General features: G+C 38.0%; 1 protein-coding gene across 1 annotated transcript; it reads right to left on the minus strand.

Annotated features, from left to right (window-relative positions):
- Positions 1-1,367: 1,367 nt before the first annotated feature.
- prdx1 (peroxiredoxin 1) lies at positions 1,368-10,533 on the minus strand. Its single transcript, XM_057858394.1, has 6 exons — positions 10,379-10,533; positions 6,652-6,767; positions 6,353-6,506; positions 6,155-6,277; positions 5,735-5,865; positions 1,368-1,671 (listed from the first exon to the last, which is right to left on the minus strand). Exons 2-6 carry the CDS (start codon positions 6,755-6,757, stop codon positions 1,589-1,591), a joined length of 597 nt encoding a protein of 198 aa, XP_057714377.1. The 5' UTR covers positions 6,758-6,767; positions 10,379-10,533; the 3' UTR covers positions 1,368-1,588.
- Between the last annotated feature and the right edge of the window lie 7,748 nt (positions 10,534-18,281).

Consider the following 18,281-nt stretch of genomic DNA (forward strand, 5'->3'; position numbering starts at 1 on the left):
TTTTTTCGATGGGGAAAAAAGTTCAGGAGTTTCACCTCCTCCAGCCATCGTGTAATTGACAGTTGACTCACTGACACTGCGCAACAACTGGTGGGGGAGGATTGAGCCTGGCAGCTGCAAGTGAAGCGAGGGATTTCTCCATGCATTTTTGGGACATAAAAAATAGCTAATACCTTAAGGACGGTATGATGGAAATTTTTTACGGTTTTGAAACCCACATGTCTACGCATAAGTTTTGTTTGCGTATTTCACGAGAGTGCCACATCCTATATATAATAAAGGTTCAGCTCTTTTCTTTAGTTGATAGCGTGTATGCATAGATTTTCTTAAATTGTGGAAAATAATTGTTTCCCATTTTCCGTCTGTCATGTTGGGTTTGCTGTGACACAACTCCAGTTAGCGAATAAGCAAGAGGCCTTTTAATTTATAAACCATCCTTGCCTTACTTTTTTGATGTGTATCCAAGTCCAAGCACAGAGTGAATGACAAAAAGTAAATAAATGGTTCGCTGATCGTATTTTCTGTTTAGCTCTTGTCTTGTGAAATGTTCATGAACCATTGAAAATTTAACACTGTCAGAACTCTTTGTCAAAATGGATTGTACGTCTAGTGCCATCAATGGCAGGCATTCAGTGCCATATAAAAAGTTAACTGGACTGCACAATAAATTAGTATATAAAGTTAAACTAGGTGTGAACAAGTGGAACCGGTGTTCTGCCAAAATGTCTACATCGGCAAACGTCCTACACGAGGCGAATTTGACACACAAAGTACTACCGTGCGCTTTCCACTTGTTTAGATGCACACAGGCAGAATCTACTAAAAAATGCCTTAAGAAAATACTTGAACATAGTTATATCAAATAGGACGGTTTAAATACGCTACATGACTAAAGTAGTCAAAAGATCAAAACTGCCTTAAAGGTACCACAAGAAAACACAATGGTAAAAGTATGAGAGGGAAATACATGTAGAAAGTATTTTTGAGGCAATAAAAAGGTAATTAAAAAAAAAAAAAAAAAAAAAAAACAAAGATAGTGAGTACTCGCTGCTTTTAACTGATGTGCGCATGCGTGATGCTTGCGCAGGCACACCGAGCATTGTGTAGGACGTCTCGCCACGTAGCAATAGCAGAACACCGGTATAATGACAGTAGATGCTTCCTACACAGGAAACTTTAATACCAGTGCATAATAATCATGTGCAGCCAGTCTGTCATAGTAAAAGGGAAGCTTGATGACAAGCAATAAAATACAATACCATCCTGATTGACTAGTAGTTTCACTACAACAGGAAATGGTTGTTATATTGTAGAGTAGAGAACACGGAACGTTTAAAGATGAATTGCCTTCTATTAGGGAAAACAAAGAACCAATGAAGTGAGGCATCTTATGGTTTCATACAGTACATTGGTTTTATGGTAAGGAATGACATGAAAGACATTTATGTCTTCAGTAAACACAAGACAATCAAATGCAAGAGGCCATAGCAACTTTTCCACTAAGGGAAAAATATAAAATACTCTTTTCTACAAACGTTATCTATATGAAATCTCTTAGAGCAGGCAGCAGATTCTGGCATCGGTCTTATCACTGCTTGGAGAAGAATTCTTTACTCTTTGTGACATCAGGTTTGATGGTGTCACTTCCTGGTTTCCAGCCAGCTGGGCACACTGAAAACAAAGACCTTTAATGAGTCGCGGCCAGCCAAGAAAGATATTGCAGTATTACACACACACACACATACAGAACACATACCGCATAATGCATGCAATCAATTGCGCAATGAAATGTGGTTTGACACTCAAAATTATTGAAATCCCCTATTGTAAGGCAGCAATCATTCTGAACCTTGATCCTGAGAGCACTCTTGAAAAAACTTTATTGAATTATCTCTTCCTGATGTTTATGGCACCAGTCTATCAAAACAGTAAAAATTATTGAACCAAAATCGTGACTATCCCAGATAGGGGTGTGTATTGCCTAATAACTGGCAATACGATTCGTATCACGATTCAATTTGATCCCGATTAATCCCAATACTACACTTGAAGACGATGATTGCCATGTTTCTATATCACTTTAGGAAAAAAATAATCTAAATTGACATAAAAGCATTGGGAGAGTGACTTTTGTGGGGCAAAACATGAAACAAAGAAATTTCAAATATCTATCTTTCTTCCTCAGGTGTAGTTTTGGCTAAGCAAAGCAAAGGACAGTCTCTAAGGTGGTGGCATTGCCCCGCCTGCCTCCCTCAATCTATTTATAAAAATTTATTCCTGAAACCTCATCCAGCACTCAAGTAAAAATGCATTTGCTTTATATTTGAACAACATATGGCTTTCATTGTAACATTTTCTCCTTTTTAGTGGAAACCTACTTTAGTCCAAACCTGCTTCAACTTAGGATTCTAAATACCCCATGCCTCCGTTTTTGCAGTAAAACCCAAATTTCAGACTTATAAAAGGACTAACACGAGCAAAACGACCGGAAATACCCCGTCTACTAGAGGTGGGAATTTTGGGGCACCTCACGATTCGATTACGATTCAGAGGCTACCATTTGATTGATGATAAATCGATTATTGATGACACAAAACCCCGCTTTTAATGTTTTGTATATTAGTTCCAAAATTGTTCAAAAATCCTCTCAGGCTAAACCAAAGTACTATTTCAGTATCAAGGGAACAGTTTAAAACAGTAAATAAAACACTCAAATCCCCATTCTGTATAAGCAGCTTTAAACTACATTCAATTAATTCAAGTCTGTGAATCAACCGTTAAAGTTGTTAAAACTGCTCCCGTAATTCCATAATTTCCCTTCTGTCTACTTTCGACATGTGAAAGTTTTAAAACTGTTTCAGCACTTAAAGATAGATTCAAGTCAAAATTTTGCCGATTTAGGAGTACTTTAGATAAAAAGTAAAGATACCCGATAATATCGGCCGATAATGGCAATTATGACGTCGCACAGATAATCCAGATAATAAAAAAATTCAACCGATAATGCAATCCGATAATTATATACAGTACTTGATTTAGCCTCCAAATGTGCGCAACCGAAGAATTCAGCACGCCGCCTCCTCAACCCCTCCCCTCTCTGAAGCCCCTGAGGGAGGAGGGGTTGAGGAAGTGGAGTTACATGACAAGAAGTGATTGATTATTATGGCGGCTGTTACTAAAAAAAACGACGCTCTCGCCATCTGCAAACATGTACCTCAGAAGTTCCACGAGGCGGAAAGAAAGCGTTCTCATTCAAAACCACTAACCCAGCATCCATTTAAAACTGCATCACAAAGATTTATGGAACGAATACGAGGCTGCTGCTAGTAATGCTAGCTAATGCTTTAGCTAATGCTAAGGCTATTGTAAACACAAACTAAGTTAAACTGCGGGGCTTGTGACGATACAGAGTCGGGTTGTTTGGGAATGCAGCCCAAGGCGGGTGGTAAGCTCGTATCTAAGGCTAAACACCAGCACGACTGGAGACCGATAGTCGGCATGTAGCAGTCTTCCGACGGTGCCCGCCGCTCTGGCCAGCCTGGCAGGCCGCCAATGGCGAGGCGGGCCGAACACGGTCCCCCGGCTTCGGGACCTCCGGCGAACACCCCGGTTTCTCGAGCGTTCCCCCACGGCGTGCCAGCAGAGCCAGGCCCCGAATACGCCGCGGCTAACCGGCCGGTGCGGGCGGATTATCCGGTACGAACGTAAGCTTCCGCCGCCGAGACGAGACACGATTTTATTTTTACCGAAATGACCCGAGAGCCAAAGCCCTGGATAGAAAAAAATAATGCAGTTTATACGACCACCATTCTTCATGGAAAAACATGCCAATCACATTTTCACCACGGACATTTGGAAAAGTGATGTCCAGTTAGCAAGCTTATCATGACGACACAGTGGTTAGATGATCATTTAAACATGGAGAAAACTAAGTCAGCCAGTCAATAATGCATTCAGTATGTAAAATGACGAGCGGTCAGATGACTTTGTAACGCTGCCTTTATTTTCGGCTCAAAACTCAGGCACAAAACAACACGCACTGGGATGCGAGCTCCAACTCCGTCCAAATAGTACTGCCGTCTATCAGTTTAGCTGCTGTAAAGCAAATGTCATGTGTGCCGCAAATGTAAACAAAGCGCTGCAGAATGGGTACATGACATCTCACTCTTTTGAGTTAATCATTTTCACAGTGTGCAACAAAGCATTTAACATTAGCAATCACTTTTCAAATTAATTTAACTTATTTGTCTGCTCAATTACAGTCACAGTAGATAATCAAAACTCTTTGGCACTTATTAACACTTATCAATTTTTATATGCACATTCCTGTTGTAATGAAATAACAATAATATTCTGTAGCCACAAATATTATTCAAAATCTTTCCTTCTTCCAAGTTTTTTTTAGGATTAAGTATAATAATGTATTGCTTAAAATAAGGCTGTTAAGATTATTTTCAGCTAGCTATTTTTCTTCCAAGAAATCTGAGAGAAATACACTTCAAGTGCTGGCAGATAATTTCACTTATTTCCAATAGATTTACACTTAAAACTGACTAGTTTTAAGGAGGTGTGTTTTGCAGTGTATCAATGTTATATATGTTAGGAATGGCTTACTTTTAAAGGCATTTTTGTGCAACTTAGGTATTTACTCTGTAAGTAATTGCTGCCAAAAGTTTACCATTACACAATGTCAGACAATCTGTCATTATTTAGATGTTGGAATTGAATACTTGTTAATGTTTTATGTTGAAAAAAAGAGCAATAAATGATATTTTTGCACAGTAATATTTTCTTTTGTGTATACTTTAAAATTTTACATAAATCTTTTAATAGAATTATCGGCTTGACATTATCGGTTATTGGTTGGAATGATGAGGAAATTATCGGTTATCGGTATCTGTTGAAAAATGAATTATCGTGCATCACTAATAAAAAGTTAATTAGGTCCGCTACAACAGAGACTTCCAGAAAGTCTATTGTGGCAAGTCTGTCATTTTACATGTAGTTCTACATATATGTGATATCTACCGCACCATTACGTGGCCGCATGTTTGTGACCACTTGCAACTGGGCGTTGTTTGTAGCGGCTGTCGGCTGCAGTCAGGCATTATTGTTTTTTATATAGCGGCATGAGTTGAACATGATATCTAATCTCGGTCGTCCCTCATTGCGTCCTGAAGACCGCGCTGACTATGTTTTAGTTCCGCTTTACCAGGTATCATTCAATAATCGGAATTTGGATGTTTATGAATCGTTCTCAAATCTTCCACGGCCTAATCGCGGATAGTCTAAGAATTCGGAAATTTCGCACGTCTCTACCTTCCGCAATTGCTGAGGTGTGTACGGTTTATATTGACTGAAGCTGGGCTGCTATAGGTGTGTTAACAACACAGTAATGGTGGCCAACCACTAGAGGGTGACATACACAAATCTCCATTTAGTCTAATGTTGTTGTTACTTCAGCAGATTGCAAGGCAATGATGCTGCGCACTGCCAACTACTGGACAGGAGTCGAAGTGCAGCCATTGAATTGTTTATTTTGACCAAACACACGTGTAAGGATAGATACAGATGTATTTTGAACTGATACGAGAATTACATGACGTGATATAATATATCTCTGCAATATATCTCTGAATCGATTTTTTTAAAACCCCTTATACTGAATTTGGGAATTTCCTTGGCTCAAATCGATAACTGGTAAAAAGATCAGATGCCATAAGTAATTACGTACCTTCTCCGTGCTTGTCAGTGAACTGAAAGGCTTGAACCAAACGCATGGTTTCATCTACAGAACGTCCCACGGGGAGGTCATTGATGGTGATCTGTCTCAGTATCCCCTTATCATCAATGATGAAGAGGCCCCTAAAACACATTGAAAAATGTACTTCATATTAAAAATATCTATTGGAACATGCATAAGTGAAACAAATCCTACACCAATAGATCCTTTTCATATTCCGCTATTTTGCTTTTACAAATGTGACAAAGTGTGATCAAGAGACATTAAACCAACTCTCACATCTCATTTATTCACACACGCTAAACTATTTGGCGCATAAATATCTGAAAACTCACTACCAGTTCTCCCAGTTCAGTTAGATCGGATGCCTACGAATGACAGTGTTTGGAAATGAGTTAAAAAACAATCTACCTGTAGGCAATGCCTTCGTCCGCTTTTAGAACGCCATAGTCTTCAGAGATGGTGTGACGCACGTCAGACACAAGCGGAATCTTCATAGCGCCCAAACCACCCTGCTTACGGGGAGTGTTGGTCCTTGCGAGAGCGCAGACACATTTTTTTAGATATTTGACAGCGCACACAACTAGGCAGTTGAATTGGGAAAATTACCATGCAAAGTGGGAGAAGTGAGAGTCAACAGAGGCAGCGATGACCTCGCAGCCAATCTTCCTGAATTCATCAGCCGCATCGCTGAATGCGATGATCTCGGTCGGGCACACAAAGGTAAAGTCCAGTGGGTAAAAGAAGAAGACAATATACTTCCCTGCGTCAACATGAAAAAAACAAGTAATTCAGTGACACATAGCGACGATAACTACATTAATATTTATGCATTCTGAAGTAAAAAGCAGCATCAAAGCTAATGTGCCTTTGAACATGCATTGAATGAATATTTAAGGAAGCATTACCTCTGTAGTCAGATAATTTAAGGTCCTTGAATTGGCCATCTGGCATCACAGCTTTAGCTGTGAAATCCGGAGCCATCTTTCCAATTTGAGCTTTGCCTGCAGCCATCTTTCGGAAACTGGATAACAGAGATAAATTGATAAGGTGTGTGCGTGTTGTGTGAGCAGGTTGGCATATGATCCACTTAAACCAAGATCAGAAAATTTTACAAAATGGCCAATGAAGACATGAGACATGTCTGCCTTTTAAAAGTCCTAAGCAACCATCCTTTATTCAAATCAATGGTTTTCTGACCCTCATTTTAATAATTTATGAGGATAGTGGACAAACTTGCACCCTGATGCTCACGATATTACGTCAAGCAGCTGATATTTGTAATACTGTACAGTGAAAGCCTTTCAAAAATGGGTAACTAGTTGCCTGGCACTGCCAGACTATTCTCCCTGTATTTTTCAAACACTGTGAGAATAGTCTGGGACCCAGCCCATTAACGGCCTCTCGAGCCAATAGAAAATCAACCGTTCAATCAGATTAGTTTATTTGCGTGACGTGTTCTTAACGAGCAACGTCACTCTTGCGCACCGAAAGTCGTTTCCACAATAACACAGATGCCGAACGGGATAGCCGAGAATATGTTCCAATCCGCTGTAAAATCAGTTTTAAATTACCAAAAACACATCGACACAATTCATTGACAACAGTCTGTCTCGCGCTAGCCATGTTGAATAAACTTCCCCATTCTCCGCTCACGCTAGTTACTTGTCGCATTATCAACGTCACATCTGCCCGTCGCTGAATGGCCCACTCCGCTGTCTGTTTGCTGTGGCTTGCTCCGCCCTGGGAATTTGAACCGCTGGACGGTCACCAGACTCAATCGCTGGAACAGCAGTGAGTCTGGTATACCAGGCAAGGTAACTAGCATTATTTTTCTTATGATTTAATTTTTCTAAAACAGTTTTATCAATTTTTATGATGGGACTCCTTACAACAGCACGCTCAAACACAACTTTCGGACATAAATCTTTAAGTGAGTGTTTCTGAGGTAAAAGTATATTTATAAATATTTAGGACAATATTTAGATTTTTTTAATTATTATTATTGTTATTACTAGAGCTGGGAATCTTTGGGCACCTAACGATTCGATTACGATTACGATTCAGAGGCTCCGATTCGATTATAAAACGATTATTGATGCACCCCCCTCCTCTTTTTTTTATTTATTTTTATCCATCCATCCATCCATTATCTTCCGCTTGTTCCGGGGTCGGGTCGCGGGGGCAGCAGCTTTAACAGGGAAGCCCAGACTTCCCTCTCCCCAGCCACTTCAACCAGCTCCTCCGGCGGGATCCCAAGGCATTCCCAGGCCAGCCGAGAGACATAGTCTCTCCAGCGTGTCCTGGGTCGTCCCCGGGGCCTCCCGCCGGTGGGACATGCCCGGAACACCTCTCCAGGGAGGCGTCCGGGAGGCATCCGAACCAGATGCCCGAGCCACCTCAGCTGGCTCCTCTCTACGCGGAGGAGTAGCGGCTCGACGCCGAGTCCCTCCCGGATGACCGAGCTTCTCACCCTATCTCTAAGGGAGAGCCCGGACACCCTGCGGAGGAAACTCATTTCGGCCGCTTGTATCCGGGATCTTGTTCTTTCAGTCACGACCCAAAGCTCGTGACCATATATATATTTTTATTTTTATTTTTTATATATAAAATAAAGTTTTGTACATTAGTTCCAAAATTGTTCAAAAATACTCTCAGGCTAAACCAAACTACTATTTCAGTATCAAGTTAACATATAGCAGTAAACAAATATACAAAAATAACATTAAATAAAAAAACTCCAGTCCCCATTCTGTATCAGCAGCTTTAAACTACATTCAATTAATTTAATGTTGTGAATCAACCGTTAAAGTTGTTAAAATTGCTCCCGTTATTCCATAATTTCCCTTTTGTCTACTTTTGACATGTGAAAGTTTTAAAACCATTTTAAAGATAGATTCAAGTCAATATTTTACCGATTTATGAGTATTTTAGATAAAAAGTTAATTAGGTTTGCTTGGAAGGTTCGCTACAACAGCATTGCAGGGAAGTTTACTGCTTTAAGATGGCGGCCGTTTACTAACACCCGCATCTAGCTTTTTGCAGATGTGCTGCTACCGCTACCGAGTCTATAATCCATCTAGTCCTATATAAATGATATCTACCGTAACATTATGTAGCTTAGCTGTACTTGTAGCAGCTTTTCGGCAGCAGTCAGGTATGTTGTTGTGTTTTTTTATCTCGTGGCATGAGTTGAGCTAGAGCCGTGAGTTGAGCGTTGGCATTACCCGAGGGGCCGGTTAATGAGAAGCATAATGTTTAGCTACTCCCGCTCCGTTCCGTCCCGAAGTCCGCGCGGCGCGCTGAGTGTGTTGTACTTCCGCTTTACTTGGCATATTTCAATAATCGGAATTTGGATGTTTGTGAATCGTTCTCGAATCTTCCACGGCCGAATCGCGAATAATCTAAGAATCGGAAATTTTGCACACCACTAGTTATTACTCATTATCAACTGAGGGCTTGCCAATCTGCAAGAAACATCCGGATTCTGTGGAACAGCTACACATAGGTGTACATTACATAGTATTATATACATAGTACATACTGTATACATAACAGTCACATAGAAAATACAAAATTGTATAAGATAGTGGTTCTTAACCTTGCTAAAGGTACCGAACCCCACGAGTTTCTCATGTGGATTCACCGAACCCTTCAGAATTCGAAAATAAGGCATTTTTTAAAATGCAAGACCAATATATATCTCAGCTAGCAAGCTAATAATTTAGCAAATTTCTATTCAAAATTCTACTCATTTGACAGCATGTTTATAAACAGGTCAAAATTTGAGACCACGCTACCCATTGGTCTGTTGTATACCCTCATTCCATGTACGGGTCAACCTTCCACTGAGCAAACCAGTTCCTCCTCCCATCAGATCGAGGACTAGTAATTAAAAGAAATGGATAAAGCCTTAAATTGGGAGCAAAACAGTCCAAAACTTGGTTTAAAAAGCCACTTTGCCAAGATTTAATCAGCATACGAAAATAGGCGTTTATTTGCCATCACCGAACCCATTAGACTTACTCACCGAATCCCTGGGGTTCGATCGAACCCAGGTTAAGAACCACTTGTATAAGCACATAAATCTTGTCAAGCTTAGAGAGCATTTCAGCTAAATCCAAATCTGTTATAAAATTGTATAGCAATCTATTTATACTAGTTTGAAAAGGAAGTACTTCTACTTTCAGTTTCATGATGACGGTTTATATAGTATATACACTACCTAAATAAATTAAATCCAAATCAGTCATGAAATTGTATACCGATGTATTTATGCTGTTCAATACTATCATTGACTTGATGATGAAGGATCTAAAGCTCGCTCAATTGCAGAAGACAGAGGTGGACAGCGAAAAGGACTATTCACACAATTCTAGTTTGAAAGGAAGTACTTCTACTTTCCGTTACATAATGAAGGTTCACATATACTACCTAAATAAAATAAACTTGTTTCTCAAGTTGAACAAGTTACTTTCGAGAAGACTTGTTGAAACATTATTTCAACTTAACATGACTTCGGCTACGACTAATAAAAACTAGCAGTACGTGACGAAAAAATGTGGAAAATACTGTTGAATAAAGCGTACCCACAGAAAGTATACTTTCGCAGAAGCAACATTTTGCAATACACACCTTCACTTTGGCTTCAACTTCTCAAAGTTCTTGCGCTCAGAAGGAAAGGTAATAGTCAGTCACAAGGAAGAGAGCGATGAAGCGTATTTATAGCAAACCACATCTCGCGTAACTACGGACAAACGGGATCTCCGTTTGTTCACGTCTCCGTTCAGTTCCTTCTCCTCAACATAGGGTCCGGGCACAGATACCATATATATATAACTAGATGACAGCTGCGTACTGTGAGCCCCTGGTGATGAGCGTCCTCACTCGTCGGCCATTTTGCGTCGGAGCCGGTCGATAAATCAATTATACAACTATGCAACCGGTTTCAAACGGCTTGGTTTTTCATGAAGGTGAGAGATGCAGTAATGAAGATTCGTTGTTCTATATAATTAATTTTACAAAAAATCCACATGTAGCCTGAAAAACAGCCACGTTAATACAGATTGTTATAAATAAAATTGTTTGTAAATCTGTCAAGAATCCAGCGAGTAAAAAATGTATTTTAGTGCAGAACCGACGCAAGATGGCCGCTGGTTACGTACGCCGCCCATTGACAGCTAGCCTAGTATAATGATATATCTATGCTCCAAAGAACACACACAGCATGACTTTGCACATTTATCACATTTCCTTGTCTTTTTCCAGGTACAGTGGTACCTCTACATACAAGATTAATTCGTTCCAGGACCTTGTTTGTTAGTCAAAATGGTCTAATGTTGAGCAGGATTTTTCCACAAGAATACATTATAATTCCATTAAATTGTTCCACAGCCAGAAAACCTACACTAGGTCCTTAATAAATACTGCTGGTACTATTGCAAATAGCAATTACACAGAGAAAAAAAACAATAGATTATGAATGAGAAGAGGAAAAATAATATAATATTAGTAATAATAATAATAGTACCTGTAATAATGTAAAGAATCGGGGATCTAATGTGGCGAATGTGTTTTGCGTGGTATACGTGAACGCAAAGCGTGGCTGACGTGACAGAGTGAGAGAGGACTTTTTACTTTAATTGTCCAGCTGCGGTGGGCAGTGGGCATGTTGTGTTGCACAAGTTCTGAAATAAATTATTAAAAACCTGATGAAGCTGGCGATTTTTCGGGCGATGTTACAATCATAATAATTGTCAACTTAACTTATAAAAGACTGGTGAACGGAGGTCGGGGGAGGACTGTCAAGATCGTAGACTTTACTCGGCGGTATTGCTGAGCTATTCAGGGACGAGCACATAACGCTCATATTTTTCTACCATTTCCATCTTCATTTCAATGGTAAGGGTCACATTTTTCCTTTTTTCACCACCTGCACTAATTTTCTTTGAACCAATGTCGATTTCTCTCACAATAAAATCCGCCGTGCGTGCGAAAACAAAGAAACTGCGGTCCTGTCAAAAATCGTCGTATTTAAAGCATGTCGTCGGATGTAGAAACAAATGGCGAGTTAAATTTTACGTCGGATGTCGCAAAGATCATGTGTCGAAGCGATCGTATGTCGAGGCAACTCTGCATTCTAAAACCATTGCAGATTACAGAATGACAAGAAGTCATCACATATAAATTAAGAATCTTTTTTCTTTTTTTTTGTTCTTACATATTTTCAGACAAAACTTAAAATTTCATTTCATTTTAGTTCTACGTTCCTAGAATTAATGATGTTGAAATTTCATGTGGGGAAAACAAAATGTTTTAGGCAGACAATAAACCTTTTGATGGAGCGCGGCGCTCCCATGACAAAGATGAGAAAATCAGCTGATTAAAGAAAAGTACAATGGGCTTGATTGAAGAACCCTTCAAAGAAATAGACACATTTGAAAATGGTCTTAACCCTTGATAGGGTACTCATTTCATTCATTGGCTGCCATTGATGGCACAAGACTTCCAATCCAAATGAACTGGTTGTCTAGCGTCATCAAATTGTCACCAAAACGTTCACAGCCAGTCCTATAGTTTAAATTAACATCTATTGTTGTCAATGGCAGGCTTTGAGTTAATAGTAAGTATTCTCTTATTTTTAAACTGTTCTACATTCATCCTTTTACATATTTTGTAAAATGGGGGAACAGAAATGTTCTTTTATTTTGTTCCGCCTTTACGACCATCTCATCCCCACCACCTGCGTGATCTATTTGTCTATTTGTTACAGAAATAGAGCTCTCCACAATTTCCACTGTATCCTCTGCTTCCACACTCTCTCCTGCACCTGGAGCATCTTCCTCTGTAATCATTTGGCCAGTCTGCTCCTCCATATTTTCAGTTTCCTCCAGCTCAAAACCATTTGACGTGTCTTCCACAACTTCCTCCCTGTCACCCCATCAGACTCTTCCACTGGGAAGAACATGCACTGGGTTAGGAGGTTGCGGTGAAGGACTCTCTTTTTCGCCATCCTCTAATTGCACCACGTACAAAGGCAAGTTTGGTAGTTTCTTCAACACGATGTACAGATGTGACTCCCACCTGTCCCCCAGTTTCTGCTCATCGTCTACCTGGCAAACCTTGACTAGGACTCTGTCACCTGGGTTGAAAGCATTGCTTTGTACTCTTTGGTCATAGTACTTCTTCTGTTGCCCTTTTGCCTGGCGAGACGTTGCATTAGCCTGAGCATAGGCCTTGGACAGGGAATGATTCATCGTCTTAACATATTCACTCTACCCACATGGCTCATGGGTGGATGGGAGACCAAACATCAAGTCAACAGGGAGCCTGGGATGCCTCCCAAACATTACGCACAGGGCACTTTAATATTTTAGTACCTCATAAGAACTGCTTGGGCTTTACAATACATAACAATGGACTGTCTCAATTGTTGCCTGTCACTACATCACTTTATTATTACTATGGTTACCGGTCATGTTTGTGTTCCAATGTATGTATGTCTCACTTATGTTAGTCCTGTGTTATGTGTCTTTCATTGGGATAGAGAGAGAAACGCAATTTTGTTTTCTTTGTAGGACTTGGCATATGAAGAAGATGACAATGAAGCTGACTTACTTACTTATTTACTACTTACTTTATTTTATTTTATTTTTTTTTTAATTTCATGACCAGATAATATTAACTTTACTTTTGTTTTTAGTAACGTTTTTTAATTCATAATTGTATTATTAACAAAATTTATTCACTAACGATATATAAATATATACATATCTCCGTATATATATATATCCCTGTATATATATATATATATATATATATATATATATATATATATAATTTTAATTATTTTAATTAATTTGTTATCATAATTTATTTATTTTACATGTGGCTATGTGTATATATATATATATATATACATATATGTATATATGTGTGTGTGTGTGTGTGTGTGTGTGTGTGTGTGTATGTGGTTATATATATATATATATATATATTAGGGCTGTCAAACGATTAAAATTTTTAATCGAGTTATTTACAGCTTAAAAATTCATTAATCGTAATTAATCGCAATTAATCGCAATTCAAACCATCTATAAAATATGCCATATTTTTCTGTAAATTATATATATATTCTGTAAAATAAATTGTTGGAATGGAAAGATAAGACACAAGATGGATATATACATTCAACATACGGTACATAAGGACTGAAGTGGGCATTTCACTCTACTGTCATTTAAATCTGTCTATGCTGTCCTCACTCCGAAGCGTCTACTTTTTCCAAAGCTAGACAGCTAGTGAACGACGCCTTAATAATCAGACTTCTTCCTTTTTCATCTGATTTATTAATAAAATGGCCTCAAACCATTGTCCTCTTTAGACCGTCGTAAAACTACAAAACAAAAGTACACAAGCATTGCATTAGCAACAACGTTAGCTTAGCACGCTATACAGGTTCACTAAACATAAACAAAAAGCGTCTCATACAAAAAATATAACATTTCCCTTACTAACATAATATGTACATTCTTTACAACAACCATACTTACGGACACATCTTGTCCAAGGATCATTCATGTAAGCACAACATTACAACGTAGGCGTCAGCCCGAGATGTCCTGCAGCCATATTGAACTGGCAAGAACACAATAAACCATGTCGCAAAGCGACCACAAGAGTTCACTGTTAGACAGCACAAAAAGCCTTGCTGTAAAACTTACCAAAAAGCAGAATACTGTCTGAGCGGGACATGTGCGTTAATTGCGTCAAATATTTCAACGTGATTTATTTAAAAAATTAATTACCGCGCGTTAACACGATAATTTTGACAGCCCTAATATATATATATATATCTATACATATACATGTATGTGTGTGTGTATATATATATATATATATGTATATATATATAACGGCTGTCAAACGATTACAATTTTTAATCGAGTTAATTACAGCTTAAAAATTAATTAATCGTATTTAATCGCAATTAATCACAATTCAAACCATCTATAAAATATGCCATATTTTTCTGTAAATTATATATATATTCTGTAAAATAAATTGTTGGAATGGAAAGATAAGACACAAGATGGATATATACAGTGGGGAGAACAAGTATTTGATACACTGCCAATGGGTTTTCCCAATGGCAGTGTATCAAATACTTGTTCTCCCCACTATACATTCAACATACGGTACATAAGGACTGTAGTGGGCATTTCACTCTACTGTCATTTAAATCTGTCCATGCTGTTTTCACTCCGAAGCGTCTACTTTTTCCAAAGCTAGACAGCTAGTGAACGACGCCTTAATATTTAGACTTCTTCCTTTTTCATCTGATTTATTAATAAAATGGCCTCAAACCATTGTCCTCTTTAGACTGTCGTAAAACTACAAAATAAAAGTACACAAGCTTTGGATTAGCAACAACGTTAGTTTAGCACGCTATACAGGTTCACTAAACATAAACAAAAAGCGTCTCATACAAAAAATATAACATTTCGCTTACTAACATAATATGTACATTCTTTACAACAACCATACTTATGGAAAAATCTTGTCCAAGGATCATATAAGCACAACATTATCAGCCCAAGAAGTCGAGCAGCCATAATGAACTGGCAAGAAAACAATCAACCATGTCGCAAAACGACCACAAGAGTTCGCTGTTGGAAAGCACAAAAAGCCTTGCCGTGAAACTTACCAAAAGGCAGAATACTTTCTGAGCGGGACATGTGCGTGAATTGCGTCAAATATTTTAACGTGATTAATATATACATATATATATATATATATATATATATATATATATATATATATATATATATATATATATATATATATATATTAAGGCTGTCAAAATTATCGCGTTAACACGCGGTAATTAATTTTTTAAATTAATCACGTTAAAATATTTCACCAATTAACGCACATGGCCCGCTCAGAATAAAATGACAGAAGTGTAATGTCCGCGTGTTACTTGTTTTTTGTTATTTGCCGCCCTTTGCTGGCGCTTGGGTCCAAATGATTTTATGGGTTTGGGGAGTGAGCATGGTGTAATGACATGAACAATGGCGAGCTACTAGTTTATTTTTTGATTGGAAATTTGACAAATTTTAATAAAACGAAAACATTAAGAGGGGTTTTAATATAAAATTTCTATAACTTGTACTAACATTCATCCTTTAAGAACTACATGTCTTTCTATTCATGGATCGCTTTAAGAGAATGTTATTAATGTTAATGTCATCTTGTTGATTTATGGTTATAATAAACAAATACAGTACTTATGTACCGTATGTTGAATGTATATATCCGTCTTATGTCTTCTTTTTTCATTCCAACAATAATTTACATAAAAATATGGCATATTTTATAGATGGTTTGAATTGCGATTAATTGCGATTAATTACGATTAATTAATTTTTAAGCTGTAATTAACTCGATTAAAAATTTTAATGCTTTTACAGCCTTAAATATATATATATATGTGTATATATATTTATTTATACAGTATATATATATACATACATACATAAAGGAGAGAAAGAAAGATAGGAAAAACTGTTCCAAAATGTGATGATCACGTATGCGGACGACAGGTCTTTATGAGGCTTTATAAAAGGTTAACGTGAGCTGCCAATCAAAGTTTTAATAAAACAGAATGAAAACATTCTGAAAGTCTCAACTAGCACCATCAGACAGTTATGTTGTTTTATCAATTTATCAGTATACCTGAGTGTTTTATCAAGATATCAGAAGATCAAATTGAAAAACCTTATCAATATGAGTATGATATAACAACACGTTTTTTTTAACCCTAATTTCCTGGTTGTGACATTTCATTCTCAAATGGAGGGAATGCTTTCAAAATTAAATGAATACTAAGACCCTCCGCCGCGTCCCTGCTTCTCTCTCGCTGTCACTGATTGATGTTCTTGCATGCTGTTGCCATGGGCACCATATCAAGGGCCAGATAAGAGGATCCACACAATAATAACCTCTTGCTAGAGGCGTCGTATCGATCAAACGCTGTTGTCATGTGTTATTTCACAATATGCGCGTAATTGCTGCATCTGGATCTTTGAAGGGCATCATGTCCTTCATCTCGGACCTGATGCATCCTAGAAACACAGTGATTTACATTTTACATTTTGATAAAAGCTATAAAAAGTCTGGCAAAGTCCAAGTAGCACTGAATTGTCAGAAATATAGGCGCTGCAAAAATTATAGTGTATTAACAGGACAACAGGAATTGAGTTTATCTGTCTCGTTTGACACCAATTGGCTGCCAGGTCCAGACATGTATAATGAGGCAGTGACACGATGAAAGCGGTGGGAGGGGAAAAACTTGTTTTCCATCACAGCAGGAGTTGACAAAGGCATGTATATCACACACGCACGTCAGGTATATGCACACAATCCACAAAACAAGTAGTGGCAGCGCCTTTTCAAAATTTTAACATACAGTAAGGAATGTGAAATACATTTAGTTTTATTGGCTGTATATGCCTACCCTGATTAACTAAATGATGATAAAATACAAAATAATTTTCAATGTCTTACCTTAGGTTAGTCATGCACATTTTAAATGAGTACGAATACAGAACATTACATGCGAAAGGCCGTGATGAAGCGGACGCATGCTCTCCACTGGCTAACTTATAACCTACAGCAACAATATGTCTGCAGTTAACTAATCAGCCCTGATAGAAAAAAAAAAATCCAAAATCAGACAAAAACAACATGCTTAAAAATCCAGTGGTGGAGCTTGAGACATTACTTGCGTCAGTCTGAAAGCTCAATTATCCAAACTTTGTCAATCCAGTTTTTTTTTTAATCTTATTTTTAGTTTGAATGCCCTTGAATGTCCAAATTTACACAAAAGATAAGCACAATGTGTTTTAAATTGTTCCCTTATGTAGATTAGCTTACTTTAGCTAGGAGCTACATCGAAGTTTTTGTATATCTTGATGTAGATGATCCCAAATATTAAGTATTTACTTATTTGTAAAGCAAATTTTAAAAGGAAGCCTCACAAGATGCTCTCAATTTTGTTGATTTTAACAGAGGTGGCGAAGAGCTATGTAAAGTATTGGGCAGCTAACATAACGACATTAACCATACTGCATCCAAACATCGTGTTATAACACTACGTTATTCTTGTACTACTAGTACGACTTTTTTTCTTGTACTAAAACTTTAATCTCGTAGTCCTATTTTATTTTCTTCCTTTGGCCCATATTTTGTCGTAGTTGATACCAAGAGGCAACCTCAGATTTTTAATCATGTGGTATCACGGTTATAACCAGCCAAAAGCAACTCGCTGGAAAAGCCTATTGGGAATTTTAGTGGTACCCCGACATCCGAACGCATCGACATACAATTTCGACATACATTGTAAAATTTGACTTCGCATCTGTCTCGGTGTATGACGAAATGCTCGAAATACAACCATTTACGACGGAGTCGCAATTTCATTGTTTTACTGCAAGACGGCAGCACTTCAGATTTTCTTGTGAGAGAAATCATCATG

This window comes from Corythoichthys intestinalis, chromosome 14 (genome assembly GCF_030265065.1).
Source record: "Corythoichthys intestinalis isolate RoL2023-P3 chromosome 14, ASM3026506v1, whole genome shotgun sequence".
In the NCBI taxonomy this organism is placed as follows: domain Eukaryota; kingdom Metazoa; phylum Chordata; class Actinopteri; order Syngnathiformes; family Syngnathidae; genus Corythoichthys; species Corythoichthys intestinalis.